The 16,374-nt window shown below is 36.0% G+C and overlaps 3 protein-coding genes across 9 annotated transcripts; all 3 read right to left on the bottom strand.

Moving 5' to 3' along the window:
* Window positions 1-2,216: 2,216 nt before the first annotated feature.
* LOC103863873 lies at window positions 2,217-3,987 on the bottom strand. Its single transcript, XM_033289322.1, has 2 exons — window positions 3,073-3,987; window positions 2,217-2,990 (listed from the first exon to the last, which is right to left on the bottom strand). Exons 1-2 carry the CDS (start codon window positions 3,985-3,987, stop codon window positions 2,217-2,219), a joined length of 1,689 nt encoding a protein of 562 aa, XP_033145213.1.
* A 3,066-nt stretch (window positions 3,988-7,053) lies between these two features.
* LOC117133689 (ribulose bisphosphate carboxylase small chain, chloroplastic) lies at window positions 7,054-8,255 on the bottom strand. Of its 4 annotated transcripts, none has more exons than XM_033290489.1 (3): window positions 7,871-8,255; window positions 7,574-7,708; window positions 7,054-7,479 (listed from the first exon to the last, which is right to left on the bottom strand). In XM_033290489.1, exons 1-3 carry the CDS (start codon window positions 8,039-8,041, stop codon window positions 7,240-7,242), a joined length of 546 nt encoding a protein of 181 aa, XP_033146380.1. In that variant the 5' UTR covers window positions 8,042-8,255; the 3' UTR covers window positions 7,054-7,239. The 4 variants fall into 4 exon arrangements, with proteins under 4 accessions (XP_033146380.1, XP_033146379.1, XP_033146381.1 ...); XM_033290488.1 differs by having other exon boundaries at window positions 7,559-7,708; window positions 7,871-8,162; XM_033290490.1 differs by having other exon boundaries at window positions 7,054-7,458; window positions 7,871-8,162.
* Window positions 8,256-15,238: 6,983 nt separating this feature from the next.
* On the bottom strand, window positions 15,239-16,344 carry LOC103863779 (ribulose bisphosphate carboxylase small chain F1, chloroplastic). Of its 4 annotated transcripts, none has more exons than XM_009141530.3 (3): window positions 16,052-16,344; window positions 15,743-15,877; window positions 15,239-15,648 (listed from the first exon to the last, which is right to left on the bottom strand). In XM_009141530.3, exons 1-3 carry the CDS (start codon window positions 16,220-16,222, stop codon window positions 15,409-15,411), a joined length of 546 nt encoding a protein of 181 aa, XP_009139778.1. In that variant the 5' UTR covers window positions 16,223-16,344; the 3' UTR covers window positions 15,239-15,408. The 4 variants fall into 4 exon arrangements, with proteins under 4 accessions (XP_009139778.1, XP_009139780.2, XP_033146358.1 ...); XM_009141532.3 differs by having other exon boundaries at window positions 15,750-15,877; window positions 16,052-16,251; XM_033290467.1 differs by having other exon boundaries at window positions 15,728-15,877; window positions 16,052-16,242.
* Between the last annotated feature and the right edge of the window lie 30 nt (window positions 16,345-16,374).

Here is a 16,374-nt window from a genome sequence, read left to right as displayed (position 1 = left end):
TTCTTATACTAACGTCATTATGAAACCGTAACCGGATTTTCTATATACAACTATAACGACGTTATGTACAGAAATAATAATGTATCTACAAGTTTCCCTCCGACACTTCAAACTTATTCAAAAAATAAACAAAGCGTACCGGTGTGAAGAATTTAACTCATAACCTGTTCAACCAAAGGCAATAGTAATAGGATTGATAAAGTCTCATTGATTAGACTAACGCTTCAATAAAATACACGAGTTCATTACTGAAAAGAGAAGAATATAAGGAAACAAACTTCCGGGTATGATAATCAACACAAGGTTTAGAAACATACAATAATAAGTAATCCTACAGCTTCGCATGGAACTCGTACAACATAACTGCAGCTCTCTGTGCTTCTTTCGCGATAACCGAAGGAGTAATTGCAAGGCAGGGGTCAATCCCAAACAGGGAATGTGTTTGAATCATTATTGCTGTGGTTATTCCAGAATCACCAGGGTTTGGGTTCTTCGCCACCCTTCGACCCTTTCTACGACAAGGGGCGTATCACCACCCGCAACCGATACGCCACATTGTTTCACAAGGTTTGGAAACATTTCGGCGATTGGTTGGATGTCTTTAAGAAGAGCAGTCTCGGCGGTCAAACCAGGGTTGCAATCGAAAACATAAAGCTTTGACTCACTGAAATCCAAACATAACCCTATCCAGTGCTTTTTTCCGATGCAGAAGGGGAGGTAGAAACGCGTTGAAGGAGTGAAACACTGACAGCTATTCATGACGGCATCAACGAGACTCTTACTGAATAGTAATCCGGACTTATTCTTTTGGATCTTGAATTTATGATAGTTCCTACACAACAAAGACGCAAATCGAGTGTCCAGGAATGCTGCACTTACGTCCGTTTTACCCATTACTTGAATATCAAAGGTGGAACGGACAAGCCGCATAAGAATATCTACGACCTGCAATTTTAATTAATTCCTAGAGCATCCTGAAAAATATATCATTCAATTTTAAGTATTAACTTGCCTTTCCCAGTAAGAACCGCTTTCTATCCGCTATATCCAGAATGTCTTTCTGTGTAACCGAAATTCCCCCAACGTTTATAACACTGAAATGATGTACAAATATATAAGGCATCTCCATGCTTTTGAACTAGTGTTAACTGCATACGGAATGCGGAAAGAGGATGTTACCATGGTTTCTTAAGTAACGTGCAGAGACGAACATACTTCTCGCGAATCACTGACATCTCATAGTAGCTACCCCCACAAAGTTGTCCCTGTCGGGCTCTATTTATGATTGTACTCCCGCAGTGGTAACCAGTTAGTAAATACGGTGGAACTATCCGCATACGTTTGCTTTTCCGAGAGTTAGGTGTCATGATGGCTCCCCACACCAACTTCGGTTGCATTCTCTACCATCGGATCTTCTTCATGAGGGGTAGAAGCGGCATTTTCCTGAGTAAGACCCAACGAGAAGGATGGTTCCCCTGACTGAAAAAGACAAGAGCTGATGTTAAAAATCATATCACATAATGTAACACAACGAATCATTACTACACTAATAGTGTTGATATGTATACATCTGATCTAAGGTGAGGGGGGGGGGATGCGGCAAGGTGTGAAAAACAATGCATTCGACGGGTGCTATCTACGACGGGAACAGAGGGTGACCCATAACCGAGCAGTAGTTTTGACGTCCTCTTTGATATCTTATATTAAAAAATAATATATCTGATCGGTTTAGTTGCTATTAGTATTGAATTATAACAACAGAGTTCTTACCGGACAATACTGACGGAATCCTGAACTGTGTTGGTTGTTGGGACGAGGAACAGGGACTCCGCGAGGATTGGTAGATGTATCATGTTCGGAGATGGGGTCCGTATCCTGCCAAATAACATAACTTCAATGGTAAAAGAATCTTATTAAAGAAGACAAGAGGTACAGATACAAATATATGTATCAACATGTTACAATTTTATTCGGATTATATATATCAAATCCGGGTTCCGAATTTACAACGGATATATGACAGTATGGGCATATCTACATTATGTCAATGCTTACGGCAATATCTTTACGTTGTTGCGCAATTACCTGGTGGCAGTCAACACCTCCGGGAGCACGCGCCGCCATTGATGAATTTTCGTCCTCCGGAAGGGCTTTGAAACCTGGGATTTTGAATCCAGGTAAAACGAATTAACCAGGTATATAAAACCGATACGAGATTACTTTGCTATTGCAAAATGTACTTCTGATAATCTTACAGGGCAGATCTGTGGTGATTCGGGAGGGGTTGAGTAATGGCTTAGATTTTCCAACACATTGTCGATTGTGTTAGCATTCTCATCATCCCCTCCCCCATCCGGATGTTTTGAAGAACCAGCAATAGAAACATTGCCAGTTGAGGGGCTGATATGGTGACCCTCAAAACCTACTTCACCATTACCTCGGTCACCTAGTTGCTCAGGTTGTTTAGTAAAACCTGTCTTAGAGACATTGCCAGCTGAGACGCTGTTATGGTGTCCATGTGACGCAACAGGAGCATAACCCCCTGCTAGGGATCCTAGGATTTCAGATTTCATATCTTTTATCATTTCAAAAACAGAGGCTAAGACCGAGTCCTTGTAGTCGAGAGACGTCGATGCTAATTCCTTCATCGACGCAATCCCAGCAGAGACATTACCATCAATCCGTTTTATCTCCGGTTGGAGAAGTGTTTGCACAACAGATGCAAGTTTGTCATCGCCACTGCCAACACTCTCTGTTTCTAACTGTCTTTTTTGCTTATTCGTCCGTTCATTTTTCAACGCTTCACGCATCTTCTGCACATCTGAAGTAGTAGCTCCCCCTTTGAACATATCCTTCGTAAACACAAATTTTTGACTAATAAGCTTCACAAGATTTTCGACTTCTTTATCAAACACCTCGTCTGCCCAAATCAAAACGGATTCATCGAGTGGGCGTTGAGGATCTTGGGGGATAATACTGCTGACAACAACCTACGTAACATACCAATATTCAATTAAGCCCATGCGTTAATTAAAGCATCAACAGATGTTCAAACCAGACAAATGACCTTACCTCAGCTTTTCTATCTACTTCCCGTGCGTGAGCCGGATTCAATGTCTTCCTCCTCGCTTTGCTGACATGGTACTCTGTTTCCTCATCTTCACTTTCTGATTCCAACGAAGAACACGCATCTTGAACCACTTCTGTCAAAGAAGGAACAGCTTCTGCAATTACAAGCTGGAGAGCCAACGCAAAACCTTTTAACGCGATGGTATTCTGAGATAACGCTATCTCATCCCTGTTTTTTATGCTTGTCATCAGCATATCAAATGCAAGACGGCCCCATGGGTAACTCATAAAATCCTCGATGTCTACAAGAAGCTCAGCGTACTCCTTCAGCATTTTCATGTTTATATTTGTTGACAGCAACACAGAAGAGACTATAGCAAGACTGGCCAATTTAATCCGGATTTCTGGATCTGTAACGGTTTTTTTCCGAAGCATCTTCACCGCCCGCGAAACTCGCAAATCTTCCATACTGCCAAACAGCTGCGGCCAATAAGGTTTCTCGTTGATGTTCTTCTTCTTCTTCAACTGCGGTTTTTTGGGGAGTTCACCGCAATTAAGTCCGGTGACGATGGCGAACTCCCGCAATGAAAACCTTATAGGATGACCGGCAAAACGAAACCACGCTTCGTGTTTTTTTGTAACCTTAAGTTGACGAGACAGTAGATATCTAGCAAATCTACCAGAAAAAGCCGGTTTTTCGCCTATCTCCAATAGTTTACCGAAAGGTGAAGCTCTCAGATATAGGATCTCATCCTCGTTGAGAGCATTGACGATGTTGCTGATTGATCTGGACGACTGGTACGTCAGGACCCTCACGCCGACTGGTTCTTCTCTATCCGCGAACATCATCCGAGGTAACTCGACCTCTGTTTCATCTCTTATGTCTTCTGGAAAATCTACTAGTCTTGTAGACACCATTACGTAAAGGGATGTAAGAAATTTGGCAGACTGAACTAACAAATAATTGTTTAGGCGGAAGAGACAATATATTGGAATTAAGAGAATTGGCAGACCTCTTTGGTTTTTAGCATTTTCAGAAGTTTCGAGGTTGTTTGCATTATTGGTTCTTCCGATAAGGTTTTAACAGTCGCGTCAATCTTTCACTTTTGACGTGTCAGTCGACGTTGTGTATTATTTAGTTGTGGATATGAGGACAATTTTGGTATTACCTCAGTTTGCACAGTATTTTTACCAGATACCCAATTACCACCGATAACTTTACTATCTAGTGCAATTTCCCTAAGGAAAAATTGTGTGTGCCCCCAATTATATTTGATCCTAGATACACCCTTAATTGTACAACTCATTTTTAGACTGAATCAGTGAAAGAGATAGAATCAGTGGATAAGGAATGACTTGCTCAATCATTGGCACAAAAAGAAGACGTTGAATCACACAACATGTTGAGTTAGTGGGCTTCAATAACATCAAGCGAATCACACACCTAATACTATTGAGAAGAAGAATCATCCACAGCCACCTATCCAAGCTTATTCATTCACAGCGAGCTATCTCCACGGTCACCCATCCACGATAAATGGAGACAAGTGAACCTATCCACACATCAACTTATCCATTCAACCGTTGAAAACAATGACTTTGGAAGTTGTTCCTTCTCTCTTTACTCAACAAACATGCATGTTGTCTTTATTCATTATTACCTTTTGTCCAAATCTAGATTAGTTTAAATATGTGTTGTCACCAGAAATTACAAGTTAAGGGAATAATATTCTCCTTCTTTACTCTCTCTCTTACGAACAATTTTCTACACTCAAATCTATCTCTCTCTTGTTCTTGGACTGTTCATCCTAGTTACTTATTTTCTTACAAATACTACGGAATAGCACAACACAAAGAATTCGCAACTTTGTGAAGAAATTAAGATGATTTATTATTACTTTAAAAATGATCAAGGGAGAATAATAGAATGAGAGTAGGCTGAGCTTATATAGGTCGTGGCTCATTTCTCAAAAAAAAGGAAAATAAGGAAACAAATCAATAAATCTAAAAGCTACCGTTACGTGTGGTTTAAGGGATAGTGCTGAATGGGATTCTGTAACTTCTTTATATTCTGGAAAGCTTTGGCATAAACTGATGATGTTTGAGAACGTTCAGATTCGTTGCATGTTCCTTCAAGACTCCACTGAAGAAAGGAAAGAGCCGTTGGAGCTTTTGGACCAATAATGTGCATGAATCCAAATATGCAAGATCGGTCCATGTGAAGTTCAAAGTAATCACGTGTGTTTTGGATGATCTTCTAATGTCTTTTGCATTACTTGGTTCATGTTGAAAGTCTCATTGTCGCCAAATCTTGGTTTGGAATTGATTGAACCAATGTGTTGACCCATTTTTCTTAAATAGCTCCGGGTTGTTTAATTGGTGTTCATTAAGGATCATCCTGATCTAGTGTGTGATGGTGCTGCTTAGGATTTTGTAGAATGCTTCTAAAAGCTGAAAAGGTCGCATTGTTGCCAAAATTGATTTTGGTTTGATGTCAAATCCGAATCTTCCACACAAGGCAAGTGTGGAAATTTTTTGAACCATCTGAATAAATGGAGAATATTTTGAGATTTTTGTGAGTGTTTCTCTTGATATTGGACTTGTTGGATTGCAAGAGAACCATATTGTAGACCGTGATTGGATTTTGTGCTGTATGCTTCATGGTTGGGTCTGTTACTTCTTCAATAGGCTAATACTGGCAGATGGACATGTTAAGAATTATAATTACCATATCTTTCTGGATCATGCAGCTTTTAAGATAATTTCACTTGGCTTTGAAACATTATTGAGTACAGAATTCAGGACAATTGACTTATGCACGTATGTCTTGGTCAGTCCGTTGGTTGTTTGAGTGGATGTCTGATCGACCTCTGATTGAGCTAATGTTCTGAATATGTCCTTACTTAGACTAACTGTTAGAAATCTTCCATCATTTATATGGTATTTGCATTCATTGTAAAAAACAAAAAGAATTACGGTCAGTTCCATTTGCATGGGCCACAACTTGTTTTATCTCCAATACTTTATATATTTTTATTCTAACTTTAACTGGATTATTTAAAATTCATTTGATATATTTGAACTATTTCTATCGAAAAACAATATTTTTTATGCCACAAAACAATCTTAAATAGTCTTACAACAATATATTATAAATTTGAACGACTATGCCTATTCAATTAGATTTAAGAGTGCAGAACCAAAGGCAAACCAAAAATTATGTATATTTGAATGCCTAAACGAAATTTTTGTTTTGGTTTACTTTTGAATTTTTAGCTTGTTTTCCTACAAAAAATTTCTGGTTCAAATTTGCAACCCAGAAATTTTTTATTTAAGTATCATTTAAAAAAAAAATACATTTGTTCAAAAATTAAGAAAACTGTAGAAGGATATTTTACTCTTATCCGCATGCCTATCTTATATATGAGTGCGTCCACAAATTTGCTATCACAATTCACACATTTCAAGTGGGCTAATCCTTACCCTCCACTGATTAACTATGTGTGGGAGTGAGATGTACATGCATACGTTTTTTTAGGAAATCGCTTTGATATATTATATATAAAGTAGAACATTTAGTTTTTTTTTTTGAGACACCAAGTTTTTTTTTTGGAAACACTAGTAGAATATTTAGTTAACTCTTGAAAACAATTATAACAAAAATATAAGAATAGAGTTCCATATCTATATAATATGTCTTATTTCCAATGATAATATACAAATAATATGTATATAGGTCTCATAAACTCCACGTTAGAAGTGTGAAACATCAAATGATGAGATTGAAATCTTGTTGAAGCCTTACAAATTTATGGTAAATATGTATGCGGGTGTGACGACCATATGATACAATGATTCTTATGTGAATCTTTAGTGAACTAATTAACTGCATGTAACAATGTTTTCTTCGTTCTAGAAAAGATTATCATGCATAGCGTTACTTATTCCGTTTTGTAAAGTTAGTTTGACTGTTTCTTACTCTTATACCAGTAAAAATTGATAATAACCATCGGTAACCAAGAAGAAAATATGCAATATAGAGATTACATGTTCATAAATCAGACACTTGACAATCCGATATAACATGCCTCAGAAACAAAAAGCCAAAGAAAACAGACAAATGGAAATGAAATGAGTAGATATTATTTATGAAATGTCTTACAACGCGAATTAAGCACCGGTGAAGCTTGGTGGTTTGTAGGCGATGAAACTGATGCACTGGACTTGACGGTTGTTGTCGAATCCGATGATCCTGATGAAGGCGTTAGGGTACTCCGTTTTGCACTCTTGGACTTCCTTCAACACTTGAGCAGAGTCAGTGCATCCGAACAAGGGAAGCTTCCACATTGTCCAGTAACGTCCATCGTAGTATCCGGGGGTGCTTCCGTGCTCACGGTAAACAAACCCGTGCTACACACACGTGAGAATTCCAATCAAAATCAGGATTGAGATTATGTGATAAAAGATGTTTAGATCCATAAAACAAAACTTCTGTTTTTATTACCTCCAACTCGAATTCAACACAAGGAATCCACTTGTTGCGGAGAAGGTAGTCGACTTCCTTACCCAATTCAACTTCGGTAAGGTCAGGAAGGTAAGAGAGGGTCTCAAACTTCTTCTTTCCAACTGGTGGCCACACCTACGAAACGTATTTCCAATTAATGAATATTAGTTCACTTTTGTATATACTGTTTAACGATTCTAGGTATCTAAATGTACTTTTGAATAGGATTCTGTTCGAATCTACCAGTTGCGTGTAATAAAAGACAAGCCTAGCTCTAGACTCTCTAGTGACATTTACCTTCATGCAGCTAACTCTTCCTCCGTTGCTAACGATGGAGGTAATGTCATTGTTGGCCTTGCGGGTGACTGGGAATGCAGAGGAAGACTTCAAGCCGGTGAATGGAGCGACCATGGTGGCTTGAGCCGGTGACGTAACCACAGCTGCGGAGGAGAGCATAGAGGAAGCCATTACTACTTCTTCTTCTTCTTTTCTCTTAACTTACTTGTCTGTCTATTGCTTTGGTTATCTATATATAGTGAGAAGCGCAAGAGGTATGAAGCCCTAATGATCGAAGGATCAAGATTTCATGATATCGTCGTTAACTGCCACAGGATTAAAGAAAGGTGTAGAAATAACATTATCTTATCTTATCTTGTAAGAAAACGTATGAATGTGTATGGTTACTCGTCTCAACTTGAGCCAATGCTTTTGGCTCCTTCCTATTAAGAGAGGACAATTCTGACGCATGATCTACATTTCAATGTTCGCGGACCTTCTATTTATATGAATTAGTTTCGCTTAATTTGATTAGGTTCATTATTAAATTCACAATTGAAATTACTATACGAAATGTACTTGAATTATACATGTATGTCGTACTAATTAACTTATGAGTAATGAGACTACTGTAATGGTCATGTCCATATTCAAACGAACAAAAAAAAAAGAATAGTGGGTCCGATTGGTAAGTTAAAAGTAAAACCGTATAAAAACTGTTACTTTTTTTTTTTGACACGAAAAACAAACTGTTACTTAATAGTTAAAAACTATAAACTAAATCAATAAAAGTGGTACCAAAACACTAAATGTAACGTTTTTAGGTAATGCTTTGTGCATCTCTCTGTGATGGGTAACTTCCTGCGGATTCAGGTAGTTCGGTTCGACTAAAATCTTGTTGAACATAAAAAAAATTCAGTTCAGTTTGGTATTTGGGTAGTTTGGTTTTTAAAATTTTACCGAAACTAACTAAAGTTTTTGGTTCTGATTATATTTCGGTTAAAAATTTGGGTAAAATTGGTTAATTCGGTTAATTCTGTTAGTTTGGTTAATTCGGTCCAATGTTTTGGTTTGGTTAATTCTGTTAGTTCGGTTCAAAATTTTGAGTAATTTTAGGTAGCTTGGTTACTTCGATTCAAAATTTTGGTTAGCTAGGTTAGTTCGGATTGAAATTTGGGAACAAAATTTTTTTTGATACCGATCTAACCGATTACCGAACAGAACGAGCCAAAAACCATTTTCTTATAAACATGCTGAACCGAACCAAACTTCTCAATTAAATGAAATTTCGGATGCCTTTATCGCAATGATACAAGATTACCAATTATATTTAGCGCTGGTCAGATAGTGTTGTATTTTTTTATGATTTTTTAACGAATGTAAAAGTTATTAATCCAAAAAATCATCCTTACATTAAAAGCAATGTTTTATAAGATTAAGTTTGGGTTAAATGTAAGATTAGTTTTTAGATTTTTGAGTTACTTTTTGATGTATAATGTATTACATTTGAGTTACAATTTTGAGGGATTCCTTTGGTAAAATTGACAAATCAAGTGGTAATTCAACATCAAGAAAAATACGGTGTGTTAAGATTTGAGTTAGTATGTTTTTTTTGTTTTTCAACTAAAACCCCACGTTCATTTTTGGCTATATTAAACATTTTGTTTTCTAAATTAATTTAATTGTTATATATGTTTACACTCGCCGGATGAGAGAGAGAGAGAGAGAGAGAGAGAGAGAGAGAGAGAGAGAGAGAGAGAGAGAGAGAGAGAGAGAGAGAGAGAGAGAGAGAGAGAGAGAGAGAGAGAGAGAGAGAGAGAGAGAGAGAGAGAGAGAGAGAGAGAGAGAGAGAGAGAGAGAGAGAGAGAGAGAGAGAGAGAGAGAGAGAGAGAGAGAGAGAGAGAGAGAGAGAGAGAGGAGAGGAGAGAGGGCGAGGGAGAGGGAGAGGGAGAGGGAGAGAGAGAGAGAGAGAGAGAGAGAGAGAGAGAGAGAGAGAGAGAGAGAGAGAGAGAGAGAGAGAGAGAGAGAGAGAGAGATGAGGGAGAGAAGAAGACAAATATGTTTTTATATAAAACTTTTATGACGGAAAAGGGTCGTTAGAATTCCGTCGAAATATTTTGGTATTTGGCAGTTCACAAAAATTTTGGTTGTTCCTTTTCCCAAGTACATTAAAATTCCGATGAAATTCCGATGAACTTATATTTTTCGTTGAACTTTGTGTTAATTGGTCAACTGACCAAGTCGGAAACAAGAATATGCTATATTCGTCAGAAGTTTTTTTAGAAAAATACTTTCAAAATTCTGATGAATATAGAATATTCTCTGCATGCTTTTCAATTGGTTGAAAAATAGATCCATCGGAATTTTGTCGGTATATTCCAATTAAAAAGAGGGTTGGGGTTTCAAAACAATTGAAATTTGACCCACAATAAACTTTATAACTTTTTGATAACTTAGAAGGAGTTATCTGCATGTTTAAGTATATAAGTGTTTATACGAGATCATATTACAAATAATTGATATTGTAAGTTGGATTCTCGAAATATGTTTTTTAAGTATATAAATGCTTATGGGAGATATATTTGTAGAGGATTTTATAACTTGTAAAAATGGAATGATTTTTAACTCACATCCTATTATACACTTAATATGTGGTTTTTTGACCTCATAGGTATCCGGTTTTACATTAATATTAACTGAATCATATCGGAAACATTTATTCGCTGGAATTCCATCGGAATATTCCGACAAAATTCCGACGACATTGGTATATTCCGTTGGTATAATTCCGATGGAAATGAAACCCCATACCGAAACACCAATATAAGTGTTTTTGTTGGAATTTCGTTTGAATATACCGACAGAATACCGACGAAATAAAGAAATTTTTGAATATTAAATAATTTTGGAATACATTGTAAATTTCTTAAGGCCAACAACCAAAAAAATACAAATATTTTATTCAACTCCAACAACCAATACATAAAAAAACTACACAATTGAAAGTTAAATATATGATTACAGATTTTCTAAATATGTTAATCTACCCATAATCCGAAGAATAATCAGACGGACATGAATCCGAATCTTCGTCAAACTCTCCAACCTCAGCATCTGACTTGAAGTGTACAACAGCATCATTTCCAAACTCGGTAAAATCGCAACAAGTTAAAAATTTCTAATCTTCAACTAGACTTAAGCTGATTCTAGAGTTTGGTTGCAATGTGTCATGATCAGAACTTCCAAATATAATCTTGATTATTGAAGTTTTGAACACTTATGGTATTCTTTGTTTTATCCTAGAGTTTGAAACTGAATACAACATAGAGTAAGGAGTGAACTCTGGACGAGTGGCTGACTCATTTTGTGCTAAAAAGACAATATTTCAAGTACTTTGATAGTTTGTGTTCTTCTTGTTTAAGACTTCAAGTATTTTCTGTTTCTGGTGTGATTTGAAAACTTTGTTTCATGGAGCTATGTTTGTTTCATTTTCTGTGTTGGAAATTATGTTTTATTTCCTGGCTTGTTTTGCTTTGACATTTTGATTAATGAGTCTGGTTTCATTTAACATTTCATTTTCTAGAGTTTTTTTTTTTTGGTTAATCAGATGTCGTTTGGGTAACAAGTCTAGTTTCAGTTTTTAGTTAAATAGGGTAATATTTAACCGAACCAAATTTTACCCATTTTTGGGTTATATATGGTTAGTTTCATCAAAAAATTTAACCGATCCGAAACTGAACAATACATCGACCAAACACTATTTGGATACATTTTTCAAATAACCAAACTACTCAGAACGAACCTGATTACCCAAAATCTCAGGCCTATCGGAAACATGTTTTGATACCAATTGAAAGTGTGAATGAGGCTAGAGTAAAGTGCCGAAAACATTATTTTCCAGTTTACTAGAATAAAAACAAATACAACTAATTTGTAAACCCGTAAATCAAGTACAATCCTCCTAAAATGCCGTTGTTTTCTATTGCAAGAACTCATTAGGATAACCTAATCGTAATCTAAAAATCCCCAAGAGCCTAGAATTCAATTCTAGAATTCTCTCAAAGTTTGTTAACACCTAGCGGACAGCAATGACACCAAACGCTTGATCACACAAGCACACAAATCTCTATCGGTTTTCTTATTCTCCAAAGTCCATTATTCTTTATAAGGCTCATGCTCCTTGTATAGAAAACCTAAACCTGCATCACAAGTTCTTCCCAGAAAATTTTCCTTATTTTTAAATTATATTTCTTTTTTCCTTTTTTTTCCTGCAAACAAACTTCTATTTACTTAAAGTAAATATTCAGTTGTTAAAAGGTCTTGTTTATGTAGATGTTCTAGTTCACATTTGCAACGCAGCAATGTTTTACTTAACTACAATTAAGAAATATATATATATGTGTGTGTGTGTGTGTTTTTTTTTTTTTTTTTTTTTAGACAAACCTCGACTTTTATGGATTCTTACTCTCAATGACTGGAGAAAGTGTTTATGGAACATGAAAACAGAGCCATCCAGGCTAAACAAACATCTATTACAAGGAAACAAATACAACATAGAAGGATAGGGGCATAAAAAACGCTTAAACAACTAATGACGTCAATAAGTCCTCTGATCTCAACGACCATCGAGCTGTAAAGTGAGACGAAGCCTTGGAAATTAGAGACCACAATCAGTAATATAACTCCCAGGATTGAAGCAGCAGCAAGTGCACAATCAACAATCTTCAACATAGCTACAAAGCCTTTGATTAGAACTTCAGTGTTAGAAGAATTTCTAATCTTCAATATTAGACCCCCTGCAACAAAACCACACAAGGTAGATGATGAAATTGGGAGAGGAACAACCTCCATAAAGGAGGAAACCAGACAATAACTGTCCAACAAAACCTGATTCACATGATGAATTGATATGTGAGGCATCACTCCATTAAGCTGCCACAACTGAACAGATAATGACTTGAGTAACACAAAGGTAGAACTGCATAAAGCAGTAAAAGGACTGCATACTGCAGTAAAGGGGCGCACCAAGGCCAAGGCCAGACACAGAGACAAACCACAAGAGAGTTCAAGATACCAAACTAAGGATATCAACTCATCACCTAACATTAAGTTAGAAAATCTCTGAGATAAAACCTGGATTAATGGGCGAGAAAGAGAGACCAATGTTGCAGCAACAAACACAATGACAAGCCTGCTGGGAAAGGAACATTTAGAACTCCAGTTAACGCACCAGCAAAGAATCATATTACCAACGACAGGTACGTCAGGAGGGTCTGGCGGTTCTGGCGGAGAGAGAGCTTCAAGCGGCAGATCTGGTGGAGAGAGAGCTTCAAACAAGTGTTGTAGCTGCTCCACCGGAACCAGATCTGGAGGCTCCGGCTTAGATGGTAGTGAAGGAGGGCTCTTCGTCACTGAAACGAAAGCAGGGCCTGAGACATTGGAAATGCGAGTTCTCACCGGAGGCAACAAACTAGGCGTGGAAAACACAGAGACAGATGAAAGGCTCGACCTTTGAGCTTTCAAGAGTTCTTCACCTCTCCTTGAAACGCTTCGGGTTAACAAGGGTGGAGTCCCGACGAGGAGAAGCATAGCTTCTTAAATGGAGCTTTGGACGGAGACGATGACAGAGAAGACCTTGCAGTGTGAATCCATGGAGATCGGAGGGTGACCTTGAAACGGCGCCTTGGGCGGTGTGCCAGAGAGAAAAGGTCTCTAGGGCGACTTGCGGGGGTTTCACGTGTGTGTGTGTATCTCTTATATATTAAAAGAAAAGTAATACAACATTTGAGGTAGACATGTGTCATCACCATAATAAGTTTCAGAATCCTAAAAAAATAGATTAGTTCATCTAAATATATAATAAGTTTTTTATTAAACTAATCATAATTCATCATTAATATTCTGCATTCTTTCCTTAAATAAAAATTACAAAATTTTCTAATGTGGCTAAAGTATATATGAAAATTAATAATACAGATTTAATAAAAATTATTTTATCATCTATCATATTTGTTTTATTTAAAATTATTAAAATAAATTAAATAACCACATTAACCATATAATAAAAATTTAGAATTTTCTGTATCTGTTTTTTTTTAAATGACTATCAATTATTAAATTTGTTAGAACTCTCACATTCAAATTATTGTGATCCATTGTTTAAGATTTTTGCTATGATAAGATACAAATGATTACAAAATAATATAATTAAAAAGTTTCATTTAATAAATATTAAGATTAAAAGATATATATATTAATATCTTTTAAATTAAACTATATACCATATAAAATACAGAAATATTTTAATTTTGAAATTTGTTTTGAATTTGTTTTTCTTGATAAATATTTGAACAACTATTGAAAAATTAATATTTAAACTTAAAATATTGCATTGATTTTTTTTAAAAAAATATATAAATTAATAAAATTATTAATTTCACAGTGAAAATTTTGTTATCAACGATTTAAAGTTTTTGTTATAAAAATATTTATATTTTTGAAAATGTTTAATAGATATCAATAAACATTATGAGTAAAAATATCATTTAATAGATAGATATCAATATTAAAATATATTATATATATATATGTTAATATCATTTAAATTGAATTATATACCATATAAATAGAAAATGATTGTTTGGGTTAATATAATTTATTATACCAGTTTAATTATATACATAATAGTTAATGAATTTTTATTTGTTCTTTATTATTTCATAAAAGGTAAAAGAACATATAATACATAATATATATATTATATAATGTTCATCTGCCGCAAGACGCGGATTTTCACTTAGTATTTGTTAAATATTATGATAACTTATTCTTATCGACATGCCCTATGTATGCACACCGTCCACAAATGTGTCCATCAAAGATTTCAAGTGGACCATCCTTTCCCCCAGTGGTTAACAATGTGTGTGGGTATTATAGAAAAGTAGAAAATTTAGTTATCTTTTTCCTTCAAAAGAATTAACAAAAATAAGAACAAAGATACATATATCTTTGTTTTCTAGGAAGTAGTTGATATATATATATATATATGTATCTTATTTTCAATGTCTACCAGTAGTGTGTACAAAAGATCTCATAAAGTCCACGTAAGAAGTGTAAACTATCAAATGATGACCATTTTATGAATGAATTGTAATCTGTATTAAATAAACATAAACCCGTATATGATACTATTGTGAATGTGATGATAAAAAGATAAATGATTGTTATTTGAATCTTTGATGACCTAACTAACTTCATCTGAAATTATATTCCTAGGTACTGCTGTTTGCCTGTTTTCTTATTCTACAAAATATACCACTAACATTATCTAACCTGTTTTGTTAAGTTATTTTGACTGGCTTCTTATCCCAATAAGAGTTGAAAACCTAATAGCCATCGGAAAGTAACCAAGACGAAGAAGCAATATAGAGATTACATGTTCACAATCACACATTTGACAATCCGATATAGAATGTCTGAGAAACAGAAAACCAAAGGGAAAAGAAACAGACAATTGGAAATGAAATGAGCAGAGATTATTATGTGAATGTCATAGCAAATTAAGCACCGGTGAAGCTTGGTGGCTTGTAGGCGATGAAACTGATGCACTGGACTTGACGGTTGTTGTCGAATCCGATGATCCTGATGAAAGCGTTAGGGTACTCCGTTTTGCATTCTTGGACTTCCTTCAACACTTGAGCAGAGTCAGTGCATCCGAACAAGGGAAGCTTCCACATTGTCCAGTAACGGCCATCGTAGTATCCGGGGGTGCTTCCGTGCTCACGGTAAACAAACCCGTGCTACACACACGTGAGAATTCCAATCAAAATCAGGATTGAGATTATGTGATAAAAGATGTTTAGATCCAAAAAACAAAACTTCTGTTTTTATTACCTCCAACTCGAATTCAACACAAGGAATCCACTTGTTGCGGAGAAGGTAGTCGACTTCCTTACCCAATTCAACTTCGGTAAGGTCAGGAAGGTAAGAGAGGGTCTCAAACTTCTTCTTTCCAACTGGTGGCCACACCTACAAATTAAATCACATTTCCAGTTGGTGAATACTAAGTCACGTTTGTATATATTGTTTTGGACATTTATTGATCCTAGGTACGTTATATACACTTTTCAATGGGATTCATGTTCGAATGCACCAGTTACGTGTAATAAAGGACAGGCCTGCAATTATTCTAGAGATATTTACCTTCATGCAGCTAACTCTTCCTCCGTTGCTTGCAATGGAAGTAATGTCGTTGTTTGCTTTGCGGGTGACTGGGAATGCAGCGGATGACTTCAAGCCGGTGAATGGAGCGACCATGGTGGCTTGAGCCGGGGAGGTAACCACAGCAGCGGAGGAAAGCATAGAGGAAGCCATTACTACTTCTTCTTCTTCTTCTTTTCTCTTAACTTACTTGTTTGTCTATCGCTTTGGTTATCTATATATAACGAGAACCGCAAGAGGAAAAGGCCCTAATAACCAGAGGGTCCAGATTTCATGATAACGTCGTTAACTGCCACATGATTAAA

This window comes from Brassica rapa, chromosome A04 (genome assembly GCF_000309985.2).
Source record: "Brassica rapa cultivar Chiifu-401-42 chromosome A04, CAAS_Brap_v3.01, whole genome shotgun sequence".
In the NCBI taxonomy this organism is placed as follows: Eukaryota; Viridiplantae; Streptophyta; class Magnoliopsida; order Brassicales; family Brassicaceae; genus Brassica; species Brassica rapa.
The sequence above is the reverse complement of the archived record's forward strand: the minus strand, read 5'-3'. Positions and strand labels throughout refer to the sequence as shown.

Coding starts and splice junctions, on each gene's coding strand:
- LOC103863873 (XM_033289322.1), bottom strand. CDS start 3,987: ATGGTGTCTACAAGACTAGTAGATTTTCCAGAAGACATAAGAGATGAA. Junction 2,991..3,072: donor AAGTAGATAGAAAAGCTGAG/GTAAGGTCATTT, acceptor TATGTTACGTAG/GTTGTTGTCAGCAGTATTAT.
- LOC117133689 (XM_033290488.1), bottom strand. CDS start 8,041: ATGGCTTCCTCTATGCTCTCCTCCGCAGCTGTGGTTACGTCACCGGCT. Junction 7,709..7,870: donor GAAGAGTTAGCTGCATGAAG/GTAAATGTCACT, acceptor TACGTTTCGTAG/GTGTGGCCACCAGTTGGAAA. Junction 7,480..7,558: donor TGGAGGTAATAAAAACAGAA/GTTTTGTTTTAT, acceptor ACGTGTGTGTAG/CACGGGTTTGTTTACCGTGA.
- LOC103863779 (XM_033290467.1), bottom strand. CDS start 16,222: ATGGCTTCCTCTATGCTTTCCTCCGCTGCTGTGGTTACCTCCCCGGCT. Junction 15,878..16,051: donor GAAGAGTTAGCTGCATGAAG/GTAAATATCTCT, acceptor TTTAATTTGTAG/GTGTGGCCACCAGTTGGAAA. Junction 15,649..15,727: donor TGGAGGTAATAAAAACAGAA/GTTTTGTTTTTT, acceptor ACGTGTGTGTAG/CACGGGTTTGTTTACCGTGA.